At 38.7% G+C, this 16,860-nt stretch overlaps 1 protein-coding gene across 1 annotated transcript in view; it reads left to right on the plus strand.

Moving 5' to 3' along the window:
- SYNE2 (spectrin repeat containing nuclear envelope protein 2) overlaps nucleotides 1–16,860 on the plus strand; it is a gene marked incomplete at its 5' end in the record, with an annotated part of 187,650 nt that overhangs the window by 39,265 nt on the left and 131,525 nt on the right. The window contains 15 exons of the mRNA XM_082000771.1: nucleotides 822–980; nucleotides 1,678–1,839; nucleotides 4,286–4,387; nucleotides 5,689–5,889; nucleotides 6,703–6,868; nucleotides 7,595–7,707; nucleotides 8,471–8,673; nucleotides 9,049–9,168; nucleotides 9,264–9,549; nucleotides 10,350–10,519; nucleotides 12,553–12,865; nucleotides 13,619–13,783; nucleotides 14,664–15,020; nucleotides 15,513–15,647; nucleotides 16,497–16,658. Coding sequence (XP_081856897.1) covers nucleotides 822–980; nucleotides 1,678–1,839; nucleotides 4,286–4,387; nucleotides 5,689–5,889; nucleotides 6,703–6,868; nucleotides 7,595–7,707; nucleotides 8,471–8,673; nucleotides 9,049–9,168; nucleotides 9,264–9,549; nucleotides 10,350–10,519; nucleotides 12,553–12,865; nucleotides 13,619–13,783; nucleotides 14,664–15,020; nucleotides 15,513–15,647; nucleotides 16,497–16,658 — 2,814 coding nt within the window. The remainder of the gene's footprint in view (nucleotides 1–821; nucleotides 981–1,677; nucleotides 1,840–4,285; nucleotides 4,388–5,688; nucleotides 5,890–6,702; nucleotides 6,869–7,594; nucleotides 7,708–8,470; nucleotides 8,674–9,048; nucleotides 9,169–9,263; nucleotides 9,550–10,349; nucleotides 10,520–12,552; nucleotides 12,866–13,618; nucleotides 13,784–14,663; nucleotides 15,021–15,512; nucleotides 15,648–16,496; nucleotides 16,659–16,860) is intronic.

Here is a 16,860-nt window from a genome sequence, read left to right on the forward strand (position 1 = left end):
TTGTTGTTTATAATTATATAAAATAATAACAGAGAGAAGATTCTCTGCCTTGTTCTGGTTTGTGCTGCTCTGCCGTCCCTCCCCGTATCTCAGTGACTGGCAGTGTGTGTATGAGATGTAATGCTTGTCTCTGGGAAGTAAGGAGAGCTTTTAATATCAAATTGCTTAACAAACACTAGAGGTCAGTATTTCTTTTCCAGCGAGCTTCCGTGCTGTTTGTAAACACTGACATTACAGTTAAGCACAAAGCAGCAGTCCAGCATTCAAACAAAAAGTAGGAAAAAGGGACATTTCAGTTTCTGGCAATGGCATATTTGGCAATGGCTATGTTTAAGTAGGATTTAAGTTTTTTTTTTTAAAAAGTAGTTCAAAACCCGGGGACCAGAGCGCCAGCTTATATTTTTTAGAGTTGTAATAGTATCTCAGATGGTTATTACATTGTGCATTGTTTATTTCTGTAACTGAGGTTCTGTGTATGGATGTACAGTCCCTTTGGATCTTGCAATTACAACTTTTAAAGCAAACTGTGGGTTTGGCTGTCTTAGTCGGAAACGTATTATCCATAGTTCCCACTTAGCTGTTTTGCAGCCAGTAACAGAATGGTGTTGATTTCTAATAGGGAAATGTTCCTATCAGCATGACAGGGATATAACAACACAGGATACATTCCTCGTTTCATAATGTTATATAAAATAGATTATTTTGTGTAATGCTGTTGTTTCTCTAAACTAAAAAGAACAGCTTATCAATTAAAAATGTTTTGCTGAATAAACAATCATAAGTAAACATGCTCATAAATATCCATTTTGTCTTTTTCACAGATTGAAGAGGCAAAAGAGGAATTTAATGATCACTCTGAAGATGTAGACAGAATAAATCAGATCTGCAAAAACCTTCAATTCCAGCTCAATAAAATGAGAAGCTTTGAGGAGCCTCCATTTGAGAATGAGGCTAACATTATTGTGGACAGATGGCTGGATGTATGTAAAAAGTAAATTATCAGGGTGGTCTTATCTGTTATGCATTATAGTAATTGATTCTGACGCGTATGTAATATTTGGAATAAATTAAGTGCAATATGGCAAAGATTCTTAAGAGGTAAATCCAAGTGTTTACCAGAGCAAAGCTTGCAAAGTGTCTATTGGTGTAATGTTTCTGATCTCTCAGGTAGTTTATATCATGGGTACTCCTTGACAGTAAATAATTGTAGGAAATACAGAAAGGCAATATTTGTGTTTTCTGCATGAATCTGTAAGCTTCCATAACAACTTCTGTGGATTCAGACTTTGGAGAAAATCTGGAGAATTACAATGCTGGTGCTTTTGGGGGAAATGTTTGCCACTGTCGACCTAAGCAGTGCATCAATACTGAGATTAGATGGTATTTACTGAGAGTAGATAAACATTAGTGAGCAAGGCTCCTTCCTAAACCTGCCTTAAAACTGGCAAGCTGCCGTTGTGATTGGTATGTTTGGTGACATGTGTGGCAGGGATTTAAATATCTTCTCCATGACCAGTTCACTGTGAAGACACATCAGATTTGTTTCCTTTGCTGCACTTGTTGTTTTTGTGGGTGGTTTCATCTCGCTCAGATTTTATAATGCTGCATTTGCTTTTAGAATATAACTCAACTTTTTTGAAATCTGTGTGTGTCTTCTGTATATAAATCTCATGGTAGATCAACGAAAAAACTGAAAACTACTGTGATAATTTGGGAAGAGCTCAGGCTTTGTGGGACAAACTTCTTAGTTTATCTGGCACAATCGACGCTTGGGCAAATGCAGAGCTGAAGAACGTAGAAGACCATTCTCTGACCGAAGAGGAGCTTACACAGCTGAAGGTAATTAATTTGAATGGAAATTTTTTACCCTTAACTTATACTGTAGAGATATGGCCTTTCCTCCGTAAAAGCAGAGGAAGCTGTAACATTTGCAATTCTATCTGCATGGGTAGTCACTGAAGATATTGCATAATGTATTTGGGATACAGGTCTTGGAAACTAATAAATAGAGAGCATATATATACACTAAATTGTTTTAAATTAATGCAACACTGCAAATGCTGCTTTAGACTCCAAAAGCCCCCTCATTCCTTTGTGTTGCACATACAGCAAAGAGAAGGCCTGAAAAGCTTGTAATCTGGGTACAGTGGTGCACATTTTTCCTTGTGCCTGGAGAAGAAAGGGAAGGGAGCATGTATAGGCTGATGATTGGTTTTCTAGTTAGAAATTGCCTACCTGGAGCCTTCCTTTAGCTATGGATGGGCAATGCACAGTTCAAGAAGGGGTTGCAGAGGTGGCTTATTTGCTCCTGCGATCCTTGTCCTGGTGTGGTCCCTAGTGTAACTTTATGCAGCCTTAATAGTGGCTGGCACTGAGGGTCTCCAGGGGCTGCACGCGGGCAGACATCAGCAGAGCCTGGGCTGCCCGTGCCCCTCTTGCAGGGACTGTAGCATTAACTCTTGGTATCAGGGTGCAGTTGGCTGTAAAAGCACATGCACTAGCTCTGTGCCTTTGAAGAGCCTCACATACGGGGATAAATATTTTAATTTCTGACTTTAGGGCCATAATCAACCAGCTGTGCTGCTTTGTTGTAGTTATAGCCAGTATCTATTAAACAAAAATAATTTCCTGCTTGAGTGGGGTTGAGTCATAAATATATCCCATACCTGCTTGTTTGAAAATATGCAGGCAGCTTTTTCTCAGTGTTTACATGCTACAAATGCCCTGCTTTACATTATGCTTATTTGCAGTGTTGCTATTACTGTTAGCACTGCTCATTTGTTTTAATTTGCAAAGCAGTAAAAACACATGTATATAGGAAGAGTAGTATACACACTGTGTAGGGGTGGATATTTTGTCACATTATTATTGCCTTTACCATTGTATCATTAGAATTTACCTGGGGTAGTTCAGGTCCCTGAGGGCTCCAGTAAAAATGCACCAGCTGGCAACTGCATCTTAAGAGCCATTTTCTTACCTGGAAACTGCTCAAGCCTGGCATGATGTGACCATGCCCCTGACTTGCCTTTACTGGTGCTTAGTAAGGGCTGTACTGGAGGTGGCTGTACTGGAGGTGGCTGCACTAAGGTTACTCTGCTGCTCCCATGCAAGAGGGTAACTCTCAAAAGAGAGGGGAGGAGGGGGCAAGGGAGAGAGAAACCATGGTTCCCATGGGCTACTATAAAAGCAGAAGAGAAGGAGAGAAAACTGAACTCAGTGCATTGGTATTTTTGTGAAATGATTTAAAGTGCAGAGTCCATCAGATCCATTTATCAATTTATTATTATTTCTTTTGTTATTGATCCTGAAACATCTCTACATTAATATTAATTAAAAAAACAAACAAATCAACTGTTGCACTATGTATGATGTTACATAGGGTTGAAATCCAGGGAGTGTCCTTTCAAGAAGCCTGTCACAAAAGAACAGAGTAATGAATTAATTTGACTGTATATTTGAAGATAATTTCAGTATAAATAATGTGAGAGAAGTTCTGCTTTCCCCTGTAGCCAGAATGCAAATGGAAACTTTTTTAAAGGATGCAGCATGTGAACGAGTTTTGATGATTGCTTGTACAAAGACTGCAAAGGAATACTTTGCCCTGAGGGAGTTTGGAATGTGGATTTGAGAATATGAGACAATGTGACTATTTTAGATATATCCCGTTTCATCAGTTGACGCTGGTATTTTACTTTCACATTACTGGCTTGTTCCAAAATCCATTCAAATGAGTAGAGGTCTTTTCATATACAAAGGATTTACATTAAAAAAGTGCTTACAGCATGTGTTGTATTTTATCACATCCCTACCAAAGTGTATCATCAGGATGCCAATTCTTGACTTTAAGTCTGAGAATATCCTTTTTAACAGAAGCAGCAAGAAATAAATACAAAATTAAGATTATTCTCCTGCAAATTTACTTGCATTAATATAGAAGTAAAATACTTAAAATTGTTAAATTTATGCTAGATTTCCATTAACTGCTTTGCCTGAGAAACATAGAGTGTTTCTCTGTATGCCAAAATGCAGAACCAGAATATTAAGATAATTTTCTAGCAGTATATAATAAAATATTATTATATACACAACTTATATATTATATAGAACACAGTATATATTATTTTATATATACTAGTATATATTGTATACTAGTATATATACAAAATTATATATAATATTGATATTATGTATAGTATATACTATAATAGTATAGTAATATAGTTTTCTAACAGAAATGTGGAAATTTAATTTTCCACAACCAGCAATGTGTTTCTTCCACCTTTAGGCATGCTTGCGAGTCCAAGAGCAGAAACTCCAGAAATTTGACAACACAGTGGCTGAGATAGAAGAACTTCTGAATAGTAATGAACCTCCACTGGAGCTACAGGTACAAAGAAGCTTTTACAGCTAATATGCCAATACTCATTGCTACAGCCCTGCTTCTAGTATCTTCTTTCCCACAATCATTTCTGGGTTTGACAAATCTGCCCCAAGAGAATTGGAGGCATTTTGTTGGCTGTTAGCAGTGGCATTTCATTTGCTGTCCTTCTCAAGCTGTTAGAACCAAACCTGTCATTTTTAGACACAAAAGCCTGTCTCAGTTCTGTGTGTTTTAGGGACTTAGACCTGACCCAACTGTTTTGCAGGCCTGCTGAAAGAGGAAAATATCAGTGTTATCTGGCTTTTAGGTATTGGCGAATAACAAGGCACGATGGACAATGTCATCCCTTTGAGGATCCAAGCAGCTCAGTGTGCTGATTGTCTATTTTAAAATGTACCTTTACCTGGATATGGCTTAATGTAGCTTGGTAGTATGTAGCTACTTGCACAGAGTGGTGTTTACTGTGATGTTTTCCTTTGGGATATCACAAGAAAATCTTCATCTTTTTGTGTTAACTTCACGCAGCAAGGACCACATTAACCTACCTTGGTCCTATACCAGTTCTCTAAGCATGCGCTCCCGGGTGTCTGTCAGATGCACCTTGAGCTTGACCCGGTTTGGCTATTCGTGTGTTTATCCTCAGCAGACTGAACTCAGTGGAGTTTCACTGGGTAAAGTGATCTAAGGAGCTTAGGAAAGCAACCTTGTACTGTGCACACTATGCTTCTTGGGAGCACCAGACGCCCTGAGCCCCCTGGGGTGGTGTTTCAGCATGTGGCTGTGATACCATTGAGTTGCTGTCTCATGCCACTCTGCAGAAGCATTAAGGATAAGGTTAAGGACCTGTTGGTCCTTAGTGACCAGTCTTGAGCCAGAGCTCCCCACCTCTCTGTTGTCCTTGCCTGTTTTTTGGTTTGCTGTGGGCAATTTGCCCCAGTGGGATCACTGCAGGGAGGAGTGTTACAGAGCTGGCATCCTTTTTTTCATGATAGCCAAAGCACATGTAAGGCTTTTATCCAGCTGAGAGTAGGCACTGGAGTAGACTGACAAATAAATTTGTTAGTAAAGCAGCACCAGTAAATGCAGCGCTAATAAAAATGAGATCATTCCTCCTCTGAAAAGCAGGACTTAAATACTATTATTTTTCAATTTATGGAGTGGGAGGGAAAGAAACTGGAACAAACTGTGACTGAAATGTCTGGACTTTAGCTCATTTCATTGCTTTTTATGTCTGTCATGGAGTTTTGTAATATTCTAGGAAATCAATCCAGTGTAATTTCTTACGTATGTTTATTTCCAATTTTAAGGTCATCAGATCATCTGTTGTGCAAAAAATGGAGCTAATAAAAGAGCTCTTGTTAACGAAGCGAGGGACCAGTGAACTCAGCGTGAATACAGCAGAACTAAAAGGAGACCTTGATCTGGCCAAGACACAGATTGGAATGACTGAATCACTTTTAAAAGCTTTATCTCCTTCTGACACCTTAGAGATCTTTACTAAGTTAGAGGTAGCGTGCTACAAATTATGCATCTTTTATAATTTCATTCATTATTTCTCTCCTGGGGAAGTCATCATAAGTGTTTCTCCTGTATATGTTATAAACTGCTAGAAAAACTCAAGTGAAGGCTCTGGCTTGAATATTTCCTTAAGCTGCCAGAAACATGAGAGAGAAGCCTGTTTTCACTGGATTTTATCAGATGTAGTTAGTTAACCCTTGCAGCTATTGGAAATGGTTAATGGTAGGCACAACAACAGTATAGCACCCAAGATATGTTGAAGCAGTAGTAGGGGTACTGGGTTGCATCTTTTCCAAGACTGGGTAATATACAGATGTTGTCGTTGTGCCACCTGAGCCTGCCTGCAAGCTGGAGCTCCCAGTACGCAATTTCAGCCAACTTTCCATCCTCTTTGCACCATGGAGAGAGATGAAGAAAGACCTGCTTCCTGCTTGGAGGTTCAAGGCTGGCAAGATTTAAACCTCCTGTTGAGCTTCTAGGTACTATATGCTCTGGAACACACTATAGTACTGTGCATTGGACATACCTATTCTGTGTGATGCCAAAATGTGCATGAGTTAATGTATATCTGATTGTGTATGCATAGAGATGTATACATGCTGCTGAAGAACAGTTTAGTGTTTATAACTACATATTGATTGCCTTGTTGATGTCAATATACTTTAAGAAATTATTTTGACACATAGGCAGGACTAAACCCTTTTGCAAAACTCTAGTTTGTACTATTGCAGCTCTGTACAGTGAACTTCTGCTTCCACTTCAAAATTTTCCTTTTAATGGTTGTCCTTTGTTTTTAACTTTAGGAGATACACCAGAAGATTCTGCAACAAGAACACCATGTGACATTACTCCAAGAAGAGACAGATTGTCCTGATGTGGATGAATTAAATAAGCAGCTTAAATGTGTCACTGATTTATTTAATAAGAAGAAACATGTGTTTCAAGAACACTTTATTGGTGTTTTGAACCGTAAGCAAACACATCTCACATTTATGTAGCTTTATAGGTTTGTATTGACCATCATAATCACTTAAAGGTTATGCAATTAATGTATTTTTGGTTTCTGAAACTGCTTCAACATCTGAACCTGCTTCAGGGTTCTGAACAAGATGAAGGTTGGGATAAAAATGGCTGTTGAGTCCAACAAACCACTCAACCTAAAGTAAAGTATTTTGTTTCTTTTTTTTACACTTAAAGAAATATAAAGCATAATTCAGGAACAAATGTCAGAAGATTTCAGTTAAAAATATAGCTATCAAATGTTTTTATTTTTTCCAGACATTTTTTATTTAATCTTCGTTAAAAGATTGAAGAGCATTTGTTTTATGCAGACACAGGATTGTGCAGGTGTAGAATTAGGCCCAGAGGTACTCTCATCCTCAGATAATTTTTGAGTTATATTTATTTGTGTGGAAATGAGAAGAGTTGTCAATAGGCTAATCCGGATCTTATTTACTGAAACTGCTATGTATAGCAGTCCCCCCAAGTGAACAGCTATGTTTATTGTCAGTTAATGTTGGGTAAAAAAAAGGATGAACTGCAGCATTTTCTGTTGCATGATCTGTAGTAAAAAACAACCTTTGATAGTAGCACTGATAAATGTAATTACAAATTGTCTGAAATCTTAGATGTTAAATGGGATTTTCTTTTACAGAATAAAATTAATGAAGAAAATTGGAATGTATCTTTTTTCAGGTCAGTGCAAGAATTTTAATGACTGGTTCAGCAGCACTCAGCTGTCTTTGAAGGACTGCTTTGACCCCTCAGAAACAAAACCAATACTGGAAGAAAGACTGCAGAGGCTAAAGGTAAAGTATTAAAATGTATTAAAATGTTCTAATTTCTAAAGCTGATTGTTCTTGAAGTTTTACTTTTTTATGCAGGAGACTATTCTTGGGAGTGAATTCACCTACAGTGATTTTGTAACATTTCATGTAACTAAAAGCATTAGGACAAGAAGTGGAATGGAAATAAAATTTTCTTCGAGTATCAGTGTTCAAGTTCAGACATAGTTGGGCAAGTGAGAGACAGGACAGTAGCTAGCAAAAGTCAATGGACTTTGACCAAGTACTTACTTCAGTGTGCAAAGATGCAGGAAGTCAAGTATGTAGAGAGTAAAATGAAATTCTGACCCCCACTGGACTCAAATGTGAAAAATTTGCATTCACTTCAAGTGAATTTTCACTTCAAGTCAGAATCAACAAAGAAGAGGTGGAAAAGCCACAACATCTGCAAGAAGCAATCACAATTACACAGCACAAGAAGAGATAGTGATATTAGTGCTAGATTTGAGTGCTGCTTGCCTATTTCTTCTGTGTGCATTTGTGCTGTAGAGAAGAAAATCCAAGTAATCTACTTCACTTTCTCCTTATTCTGCAAACAGCAACTTTTCCATTTACAAATGGAATAGTCAGCAAACTGTGAATTACCGTATATTCCTTTTCAGGAACTGGAATTACTGTAGAAAATAGTGGTAGAGATAACAGGAGTTGAAAAACTCTTGTAACATAAATATCTATTATACAACAGCAAATATGACAAATGCGTCTTAATGTTTGTGCTCTTATTCAGCACTTCCTAACATCTGAAGGCAAAGACAGAGATATCCAAGAGGTTACAACTTTATTGAATAAAGTGAAGCATTACTTGCCCAAAGCAAGCATTAACCACCTTAACAGCCGTGTGAGAGATCAAGAAGCAGAACTACAAAGATTGATCTCCAAATGTCAGAAACGGGAAAAGGAACTTGGTGCTTCTCTCCAACAGCTCAGTAGGTAGGGAACTAATGTATTTTCTGACATTTTAATCACAAGTGATAGGAAATGATTCATTATTAAATAGCTATCGTGAATGGCCAACAACCCTGCTTTTTATTAAAGATGGTATTTTAATAAAGGGTAGTGAGTGTTGCTATATGCTTCACGTGTTTTTTCACTTTGTAGCAGACTCAGTGTTACATGGGAGTATGTGCTTATGGATCGTTTCAGTGACATGAACTGAGATACTTAATGTTAAGCTTGTGCTTAAAACTTTGCTTGATCAGGCGCATGATATTTATGTTACTTATTCAGCAAAACAGTGCTGGTAGCAGGTTTTAGTCATGTAATGTCTCTCACTTTGACCTATGTCTGTATTTGTACTCTCTTTAGCCTTGAAGAAAGCAGCATGGTCTTGGAAGAATGGCTCACTGCTCAGAAAGAAAAACTAGAAGAGATCAAAAAAGATGAGACAAAACTTGAAAACTTCCATAAAACACTATTAATGCAGAGGTATCATTTTCTTTGGTCTCTATCTTGTCTTCTGAAGAAGATTGCTCCATGTTGTTACAACAAACAGATATTTATTAATTTTTTGTGTTTTTCAGAAAACCATTTGACTCCATGGCCCAGCTAGCAAATTCCTTGAGGGAGGCTGGGCTAACAGATGAAACCATTTCAGAAGCCAGTGATCTTAGTAGTAGATACCAGACACTGATAACACATGTAAGTGAAATGGCAGGGAATACTGAGAGACTTCCAGTGGAAGGACAAAATTTTGAAGAACTTGCGCAGGATGTTTCTTGCTGGATCAAAAAGCTTGAGGAGGCTGTTAATAACCTGAGTTCACAGGAAAGTGAGTTGCCGTCAGATGAAAGGATTAATCAGATAAAGGTATTGCGTTAAATGTATTTCTTTTGCACTTCACAGCTCATTCTAATATCAGGGGAATGCTTGATGGGTTACTAACTCTTAAAAGATATTGTCACTGCTGATTGCCTGTGGTTTTGTGGCTTATTTGGGGTGGGGTGTTTGTTTGGTTTTTTTTGTTTTTGCATAGTTTTTTTTACACCTTTAAGATGAGATTCTCTGCTGCATCTCTGGGTGGAGCAGCACTGAACTTGTAAGGTGCTGGTGACTGTGCACCTTCCCCTCACAGCCTACTCCAGAGGTGGAGAGGGAGGTCAGTATCATAGCTGGGGCATCCGGAGAGCCTTTGCAAAGTGTGCAGCTTCTCGGGTGTCCTGCGGTGCCATTGTGCTGGGCTGCTCCACTGCCTGGGTGGGTCTTTCAGGCCCCAGTGTTCTCTTTGACGTCTCCTCTCTCTGGCTACTTAGGAGGCCTTCTAACAGAGTAGCCAGAAATGAGGATGCTGGCATTTACATGTTTCGTTCTGTGGAAGGGGTAGTATTGTGACAAATATATCTCCCTAATATGTGGAGCATTTATTAATTATTATCTACATAACAAAACCAATATTGCGCTGACAAATTAAAAAAATCAGCTTCATTATCCCAAACTTTCTAAAACTAGATGATCTGTTTATGTAACAAGTTATGTGATATGTTGCGAGGAGAATGCTTTTGTCTTGAAGAGCAGTGTGCAAAGTATGAAAAAAATCATTGATAATGCCTTTTATTTTGTGACCAAAAATAGTTGGTATATGTACTGCTTCTGCTTCTTGTTTAATACAGGAAATGACAGCTCTCAAAGATGCAGTAGAAGCCAAAATACAGAACATGGTAGCTCTAGGAGAGACTTTAATGGGAAATGAGGAAAATAAGAAGCCAATGGTTCAGCAGACTATTTCTGAGCTCCAGAACAAGTGGGAAAGCACCTGTCGGCTAGCCACTGAATATAGAAGGTAATGTGAAATTTGCCAAGAGGCAGTACAGATTGCTTACTGACTTTCTTACTGACTTTCTTCTCTTCTTCCTGCACCAGTTCCATTGAAGTTGTGTTCTCTGGCTGCAGAATAAGATACATACAAGAATACTTGTATTTCTGCACTATTGTGGAGGGGCAGGCCACAGTTTGGATTGAATGGTCAAGTGGAAGCTGTAGCCAAGAGGTGTAAGGGGGGTGGCAGGACAGCTGATGGGGTCAGCCCAGCTCTCCTCAGATTCCCTTTTGATGCTGAAGTAGCTCAGCCGCTCTTGTAAAAAAAAAAAGCCCAACCCAATTCTCCTCGTTCCATTAGACTTATGCAGTGAGGGTGCACTGATTTAACAACTGCGGTGGCCCTTCCCTGCAATGTGATCTGAGCTCTGTGTCCCATGCCTGGATCCCCAGCAGAGGTGGGATCTACCTTTGCACAGATTCATACTGCTTCAGAATTGAGTTTGCGGTAAATACAGGAGGCTAGGATTTTTAAAGTAGAGTTTTTAAATTCTGGTTTATTCTGGCTCTGTGAGAGGTTTTCTTGGCTGTGGCAGCTGGTATTGTCAAGTCAGCAAAGGCACTTTAGTGTCGCTGGCACTGTGGCAACTGTGTCGGAGAGCCACATTGATCCTTTAAAACATGTCAGGTGATTCCAGGTGTGTTGTATAAACATAAACTGAAGTTCTGATTTTGCACATGCAGACACTTTCAAGATATGTCTGTCATAATGTCCTTGAACCAATTTTCAGTAAAATCACTGGGAACTTTGCTGTTGAGATCAATGGTAGCTAGAGCAGGCCTACTGTATACTTTTTCTAAAAAGTCCAGGGAATGAATTATTAAAAATAAATATTTTTGAGAATATTCAGTTGCCTTCTCTTGCTACTGAGCACCGAGTACAAGCAATACAAGTGGTGTTCAGAAAGATAGAGCATTGGCTATATTGGATTCAACACAGCAGAATGCAGAGCACCCTCGCCACAGTATGTTTAAGACAGGAGATGAGATGCTCAGCACATCTGAAGAGATGCTCAGGACCTTGCAGGATCAGGCTTGTAGATAACAGATGCAACACGATAATGGCAGCAGTGTGAAGCTGGAGTAGGGAACTTGAAGCAAGAGTACTTAATATATGTGAGGCAATGCTTTATTTGTCATTTGCCAAAAAATATGAATCTTGAGGGGCAGAAAACAAAACACTTGAGCTTTGCTTTTGTCCTCATTTATCCTGCTGTACTTTACAGAACCATAACCAGACTTTATTTATTCGGATTTGTTTGTGTGGGATCATATTTTCAAATGTTGGCATTTAAGTTCCATCTGGAAAATATCTGAGTTTCATCACTAAATGTGAGCATACAAATGTTACTTTTGTCTTACTGATCATAGTTGCATATTTCCTGTGGACAAATACAACGTGTTCACCTGCAGCAGACCAGACCAACATGCATGCTTATAAAGCACACAAATCGAAATCCAATGTCAAGATCAAGAAAGTAGTTACTGGACTTGTGCTAACATGACCCATAGTGCATATGCTGGTTTTGTTGTCTGTATCTCGAAAATACTCCTGCACTCCCATCTCAATCAATTCAATGTGTATCTTCTACAGAACATTGCCTTTCAGGAGAGTGTCCTAACAAGTAGTCAAGGAAAATAGATTCAGAACCATATTGTAGTTTTCAAATGGAGCTTCTGCTGTACTGAAAAGCAGAAAAATACAGAGCTTGAGCATCACATCTCAGATGCTAGAAACTGGGTTTATAGGTTAAGGTTTAAGAGGGTTAATCACTTGTCCTGCATTTAAGTCCAGTTCAGCAACAATAACTTCAGTGTTTTTCATTTTCCCCACCTTGAAAATTCCAGTCTAAAGCTGATCGGTAATTTAAAATCTGAAGAAAAGTATTCCGTATGCTCAAGTTCATTCTAATGGTTGACTTGTTCACAATTCAACATTTTCTAGGTAATGAATAAAATTTTTTTTCATGCTATTAAGATAACAATATTTTTTCTTAGCCCTGAAGAGCAACTTCAGTTCAACAGGGAGCAATATGAACAAAGCAAAGAAGATCTGAGACTGGCTTTAAATGAACTGGAGAAACAGCAACAGGAGATAGGTTTTGCCCTTCAGCCTGGTTTGCAGGAGAAGCAAGCTCAGCTGACAAACTATGCTGACCTCCTGCAGAAAGCAGAAGATTTAACTTCCCGATTTAATGAATTGAAAAGCCACAAAGATCACTTACAGGGTCACACTGGGGATCCCTGCTTCACAGAGGTGGAATGGTTGGAATTAAAGCATCAACATGAAACTCTGCTCAGCCAGCTACAGGTTGGAACCTCACTCTCTGTCCTTACAAGATCATTGGTATGCCTGTTGATTGCAGTTCTCACTGTTGGCCTGGAGTGTCATTCAGCTTGCAAGTTTATGGGTAAAACTGGGAGTGGTCAAAGTTCCTCTGTAGAAGGGCAGGGAATTCTCTTAACTGGGGGAAAAAAGAGCACCAGAAGCTCATATTTTTCACTGCCTTGTGCTTTGCAGAGGGATAAATGTTTAAACAACTGAGACTAAGGTAAGTGTGAAGAACATTTTATACCTGTATAAACAGATTCAGATAGCTATAATATGAAGCATTTGTTCCTATAATCTCCAAGCCACAGTTGTTGGTTTGTTTTTTTTTTTTACCTTTTGGAAGGGTGAATGGCTCTTCCTGTATCTTGTTAGTTATTGGTTTATTGGTTCCACCCAGTTTAGTGCAAATTGCATTTGCCCCCTGTGTGGCATTCTGCATCTAATCTTTCATCCATTTTGAATAGAAAACATCCCTTTTAGAAGTATATTGTTATGAAATGCAAACTCTTCTGCTTCCTACTACTAATGAAGATTTTGTTCATGGTGCAATCCATGATATGCTGGGAAGAGAGCAAGATATTTTTTGTGAACCTGTGGTTAGCTGGATATTTTATGGGAAACAAGCAAATCTTTTGTGCTGCTGAGGTCCTGGAAAAGCTGTGGCAGTCTGTGGATGAGTTACATTTGTTTAAGTTAATGGTGGACTAATGCCTGAAACTCCTTGCTTTCTAGACCATAGTGCAGACATTGGAAAGTCATGTTCAAGAGCACCAGCAGTTTCAGGATATGGTAATGGGTCTGAGCACTGAGTTGAAAACTATCTATGAGAATCTTGCTGATTGTGGATGTCCAGCAATGGAACAACCATCAGCTGAGCAAAACCAGTTGAAATCACAGGTATGCAGGTTTTGCATCATGGAGAAAGTGGGTCCATGCCCTAAGAGCTTGTAGAGACCATCACATTTATAAAAGAGAACTGCTAATGGTGTCAAACTGAAAAACTAAGAAACCTTTCTAAAATATAACGTATATGTGGTATTCCTTTTATCAAGGTAATTGGCAGGCCTAAAACCACTTTTAATGAACTGAGTGGACCTTTACTGTCAGCTGAACTGAATGTAGAATTGTCCTGGCTTAAGCACACAGCCTTTCTCAGTTTGGTTGGTTGGGGTTTTTTTTTTCCTCCTCACTGGGCATAATGAGGAAAGAGATCATTAAATTTGGTGTTAGTAAGTGTCTTTAAATTAGCCAGAATGGAAATCTTAGGAAAATGTTAGTGAACCAAGTTCAATTTTAAGAAGTGTCCTTCATGCATAAGTAGACATTCTTTTGCACTTTGGCAGAAAGGATAACGGTCTTGTAGCTCTGAGTGTAGGGAGCTACCTAAAGCTGAAACCATAGCTCAGTTCTGGATAGCTGCAATACCCCTTCCTCCAGAATTTGCTATACCTCTAATGAGCAAAAAGCAATAGGAGAGGGAAGGGAATATCTGTTCAGAACTTGGAAAGATCACCGTGCACCTCACAGCATACTATCTGATTATTTTATCATTGTTGTAATGCTTATAGCTCCAGGTGTTCTCTGTTCATAAAAATGGCTGATTAAAATTACTGGTTTAGTATTTGACTTTCTGAAGCAAATAGGTCTGCATGTGCTTTTCAGCACAGTTTGTTGTTCACAACAAATACTTAGGATTTTAGTGATTGACTTGAGATCTTGGCACTAAGTATATTGAGTGAAGATACTTTTCAATAAAATGTTTTCTTCATGTTTAAAGGAACAACAAGGACCTCTTAGTCGATGCGAAGATACATTAAAGAAGATTTTGGTTTTAGCAGAAACTGTTAAACAAAACACCTCTTCACCAGGACAGAATTTTATTAAGGATGAGATTGAAACACTTCAGAGTGAACACAGAAGTCTGGAAGAAAGACTTGAAAATGTCAAGCAAAAGGAGGAAAATATTTTCAGTGAAGCCCTTGAGTTAAAAGATGCGTTTGGTAGTGAAATACAAATGGAAGATAAGGCAGATGCAATTCTGAAGAGAGAGAATCAGATCACTTGTGGTACTCCTGTCACTGCAGAAGAGAGCCCCACAGCAGTGGAGTTAAAGGACCCTTTGGAAATGCATGATGTGAGTGTATTTGTTGACAGTAATGACAGTGGAAGACTGGTTAAAGAGGCATCTGTCTCTCAAATGCCTTTTGTATATTGCATCCTTAATTTCATTGAAATTAATCCTTCTGTAAATATATGTGTATAAATCAAAGATGTGGAGAGCTCCTCCCTTAACTTGTTGTAACGAGTCTAACAAGCCAATAATGTCTGTTCAAAATTGCAGTTTTCCATTTAAACACAACCTGTGTATAGATTTCTCTTGCATGTAATTAGAGCATGGTTGGTCAGGAAACAAAGGGAGAAGGTGTATAGTGAGAAAATTGCAAATACACCTCTGCCAAAGAACTTTGAGATCTTCTCTTAAACCACTAAGACTCATCTAGAAGTGCAGCACAATATTTGGCCTGTTTGATTCATAGATAATAATTTTTGCCATTCATAGATTTAATGTTAAAATAGGATATTTATGGTCACACAAGCAGGTTTTCTTTTATATCATTTCTCTTAGGGTCAAGCTGTAAATGGAAATATGTCAGAGGAAGAGAAGCAAAATGATCCACTTTTGGAGGAAAGCAGTGTATTGTCAGACAGCCCATTACAGGATATCCATCAAAGCAAGGACGGCTTGGGCCAAACTGTTCAGGTGCCTGACAAATATGTTCTAATACATGTCAGTATATATATGTGTGTGTGTGTGTCTGTCTGTTGACTAGAAATGCATATGTAATTCCTTAAAATTTGAGTCTTACAGAGATGTAAGTACAGTCTTACATTCCTTATCTGATGAAAGGAATGGTAAATTATGTTCTCCAAATCATCCTCTCACACTTGCACGTGAGAAGTGTGCAAGAGATCAATGTGATGATCTCTACAAGCCCCCAGGGCTTGGACCCACTTTCTCCATGATGCAAAACCTGCAACATACCTGTGATTTCAACAGGTTTTGTCACCCGCACGCACAAGGTAGGTAATGAGAGTCACTAACCTTGGAACTGCTGATCATTAGGGGACCTCAGGACACTCATATCGTAAATGACTTCATGTGTGCAACACTGAGGAAACGATTTGGAGAACTCCCTCATTGACCTGACCATTGAGTGTTAACAGTAGCTAGGAGAGATGACCATCAAAATACCAGAGTGGAAACCGTCAGTACGGGGATTTCTGGAGAAGGAGCAAGATCAATAGTTACAGTTGTAAAATGTGTCTAAGCAGAAACTTCTATGACAGTATTTAAGTAATCATGTGAGCACTTACTCCAGTTTGGTTTGTTTTGAAACTATTTCATAGTGATTAAGGTCCTGATGGTAAACTGATCTGAGCAGGAGTTTCCAAGAGACTCTGGGTTTGGGTTACCTCAGCCTTTTCCTTCATTCATTAAACTAAACTGAAGATAGAGTAGACAGCTTGTGGACTGTGATGTTCCTTAGTAAACTTAGATTTTGGACTATGACTTTTACTGATTGTAAACATTTTGTATTTTTCAAATCAGGGGGAGGCTGTTAAGGAGAGCCCAGGTATGGACAAACATGATGGGGTCCAAGAGGATGTTCTGGACAATGTGGTTCAGGGTGGTGAAGCAGAACTGGAATGGCATCGGGATGGTAGTGGTATTGAAGGTGGTGAAACAGGAAAGGAAACCCATCCATCAGAGGTAACTGGACATGAGATTACACAAGAGTGCTTGAATTTGAGGATATATGTATACAGTTTAGTTGCAGTGGGGATGATAAATAAATAATAAAAACCTCAAGTTAAACTGAGCTATTTTTGTTTGATGTGCTGTATACTTAGTCTGCATTAACTGAATCCTTTCCTGTACATTTAAAATTAATATGGAGGGGAATTTTTTTTTC

The sequence above is a fragment of the Phaethon aethereus genome, assembly GCF_964289735.1.
Source record: "Phaethon aethereus genome assembly, chromosome: 5".
NCBI lineage: Eukaryota > Metazoa > Chordata > Aves > Phaethontiformes > Phaethontidae > Phaethon > Phaethon aethereus.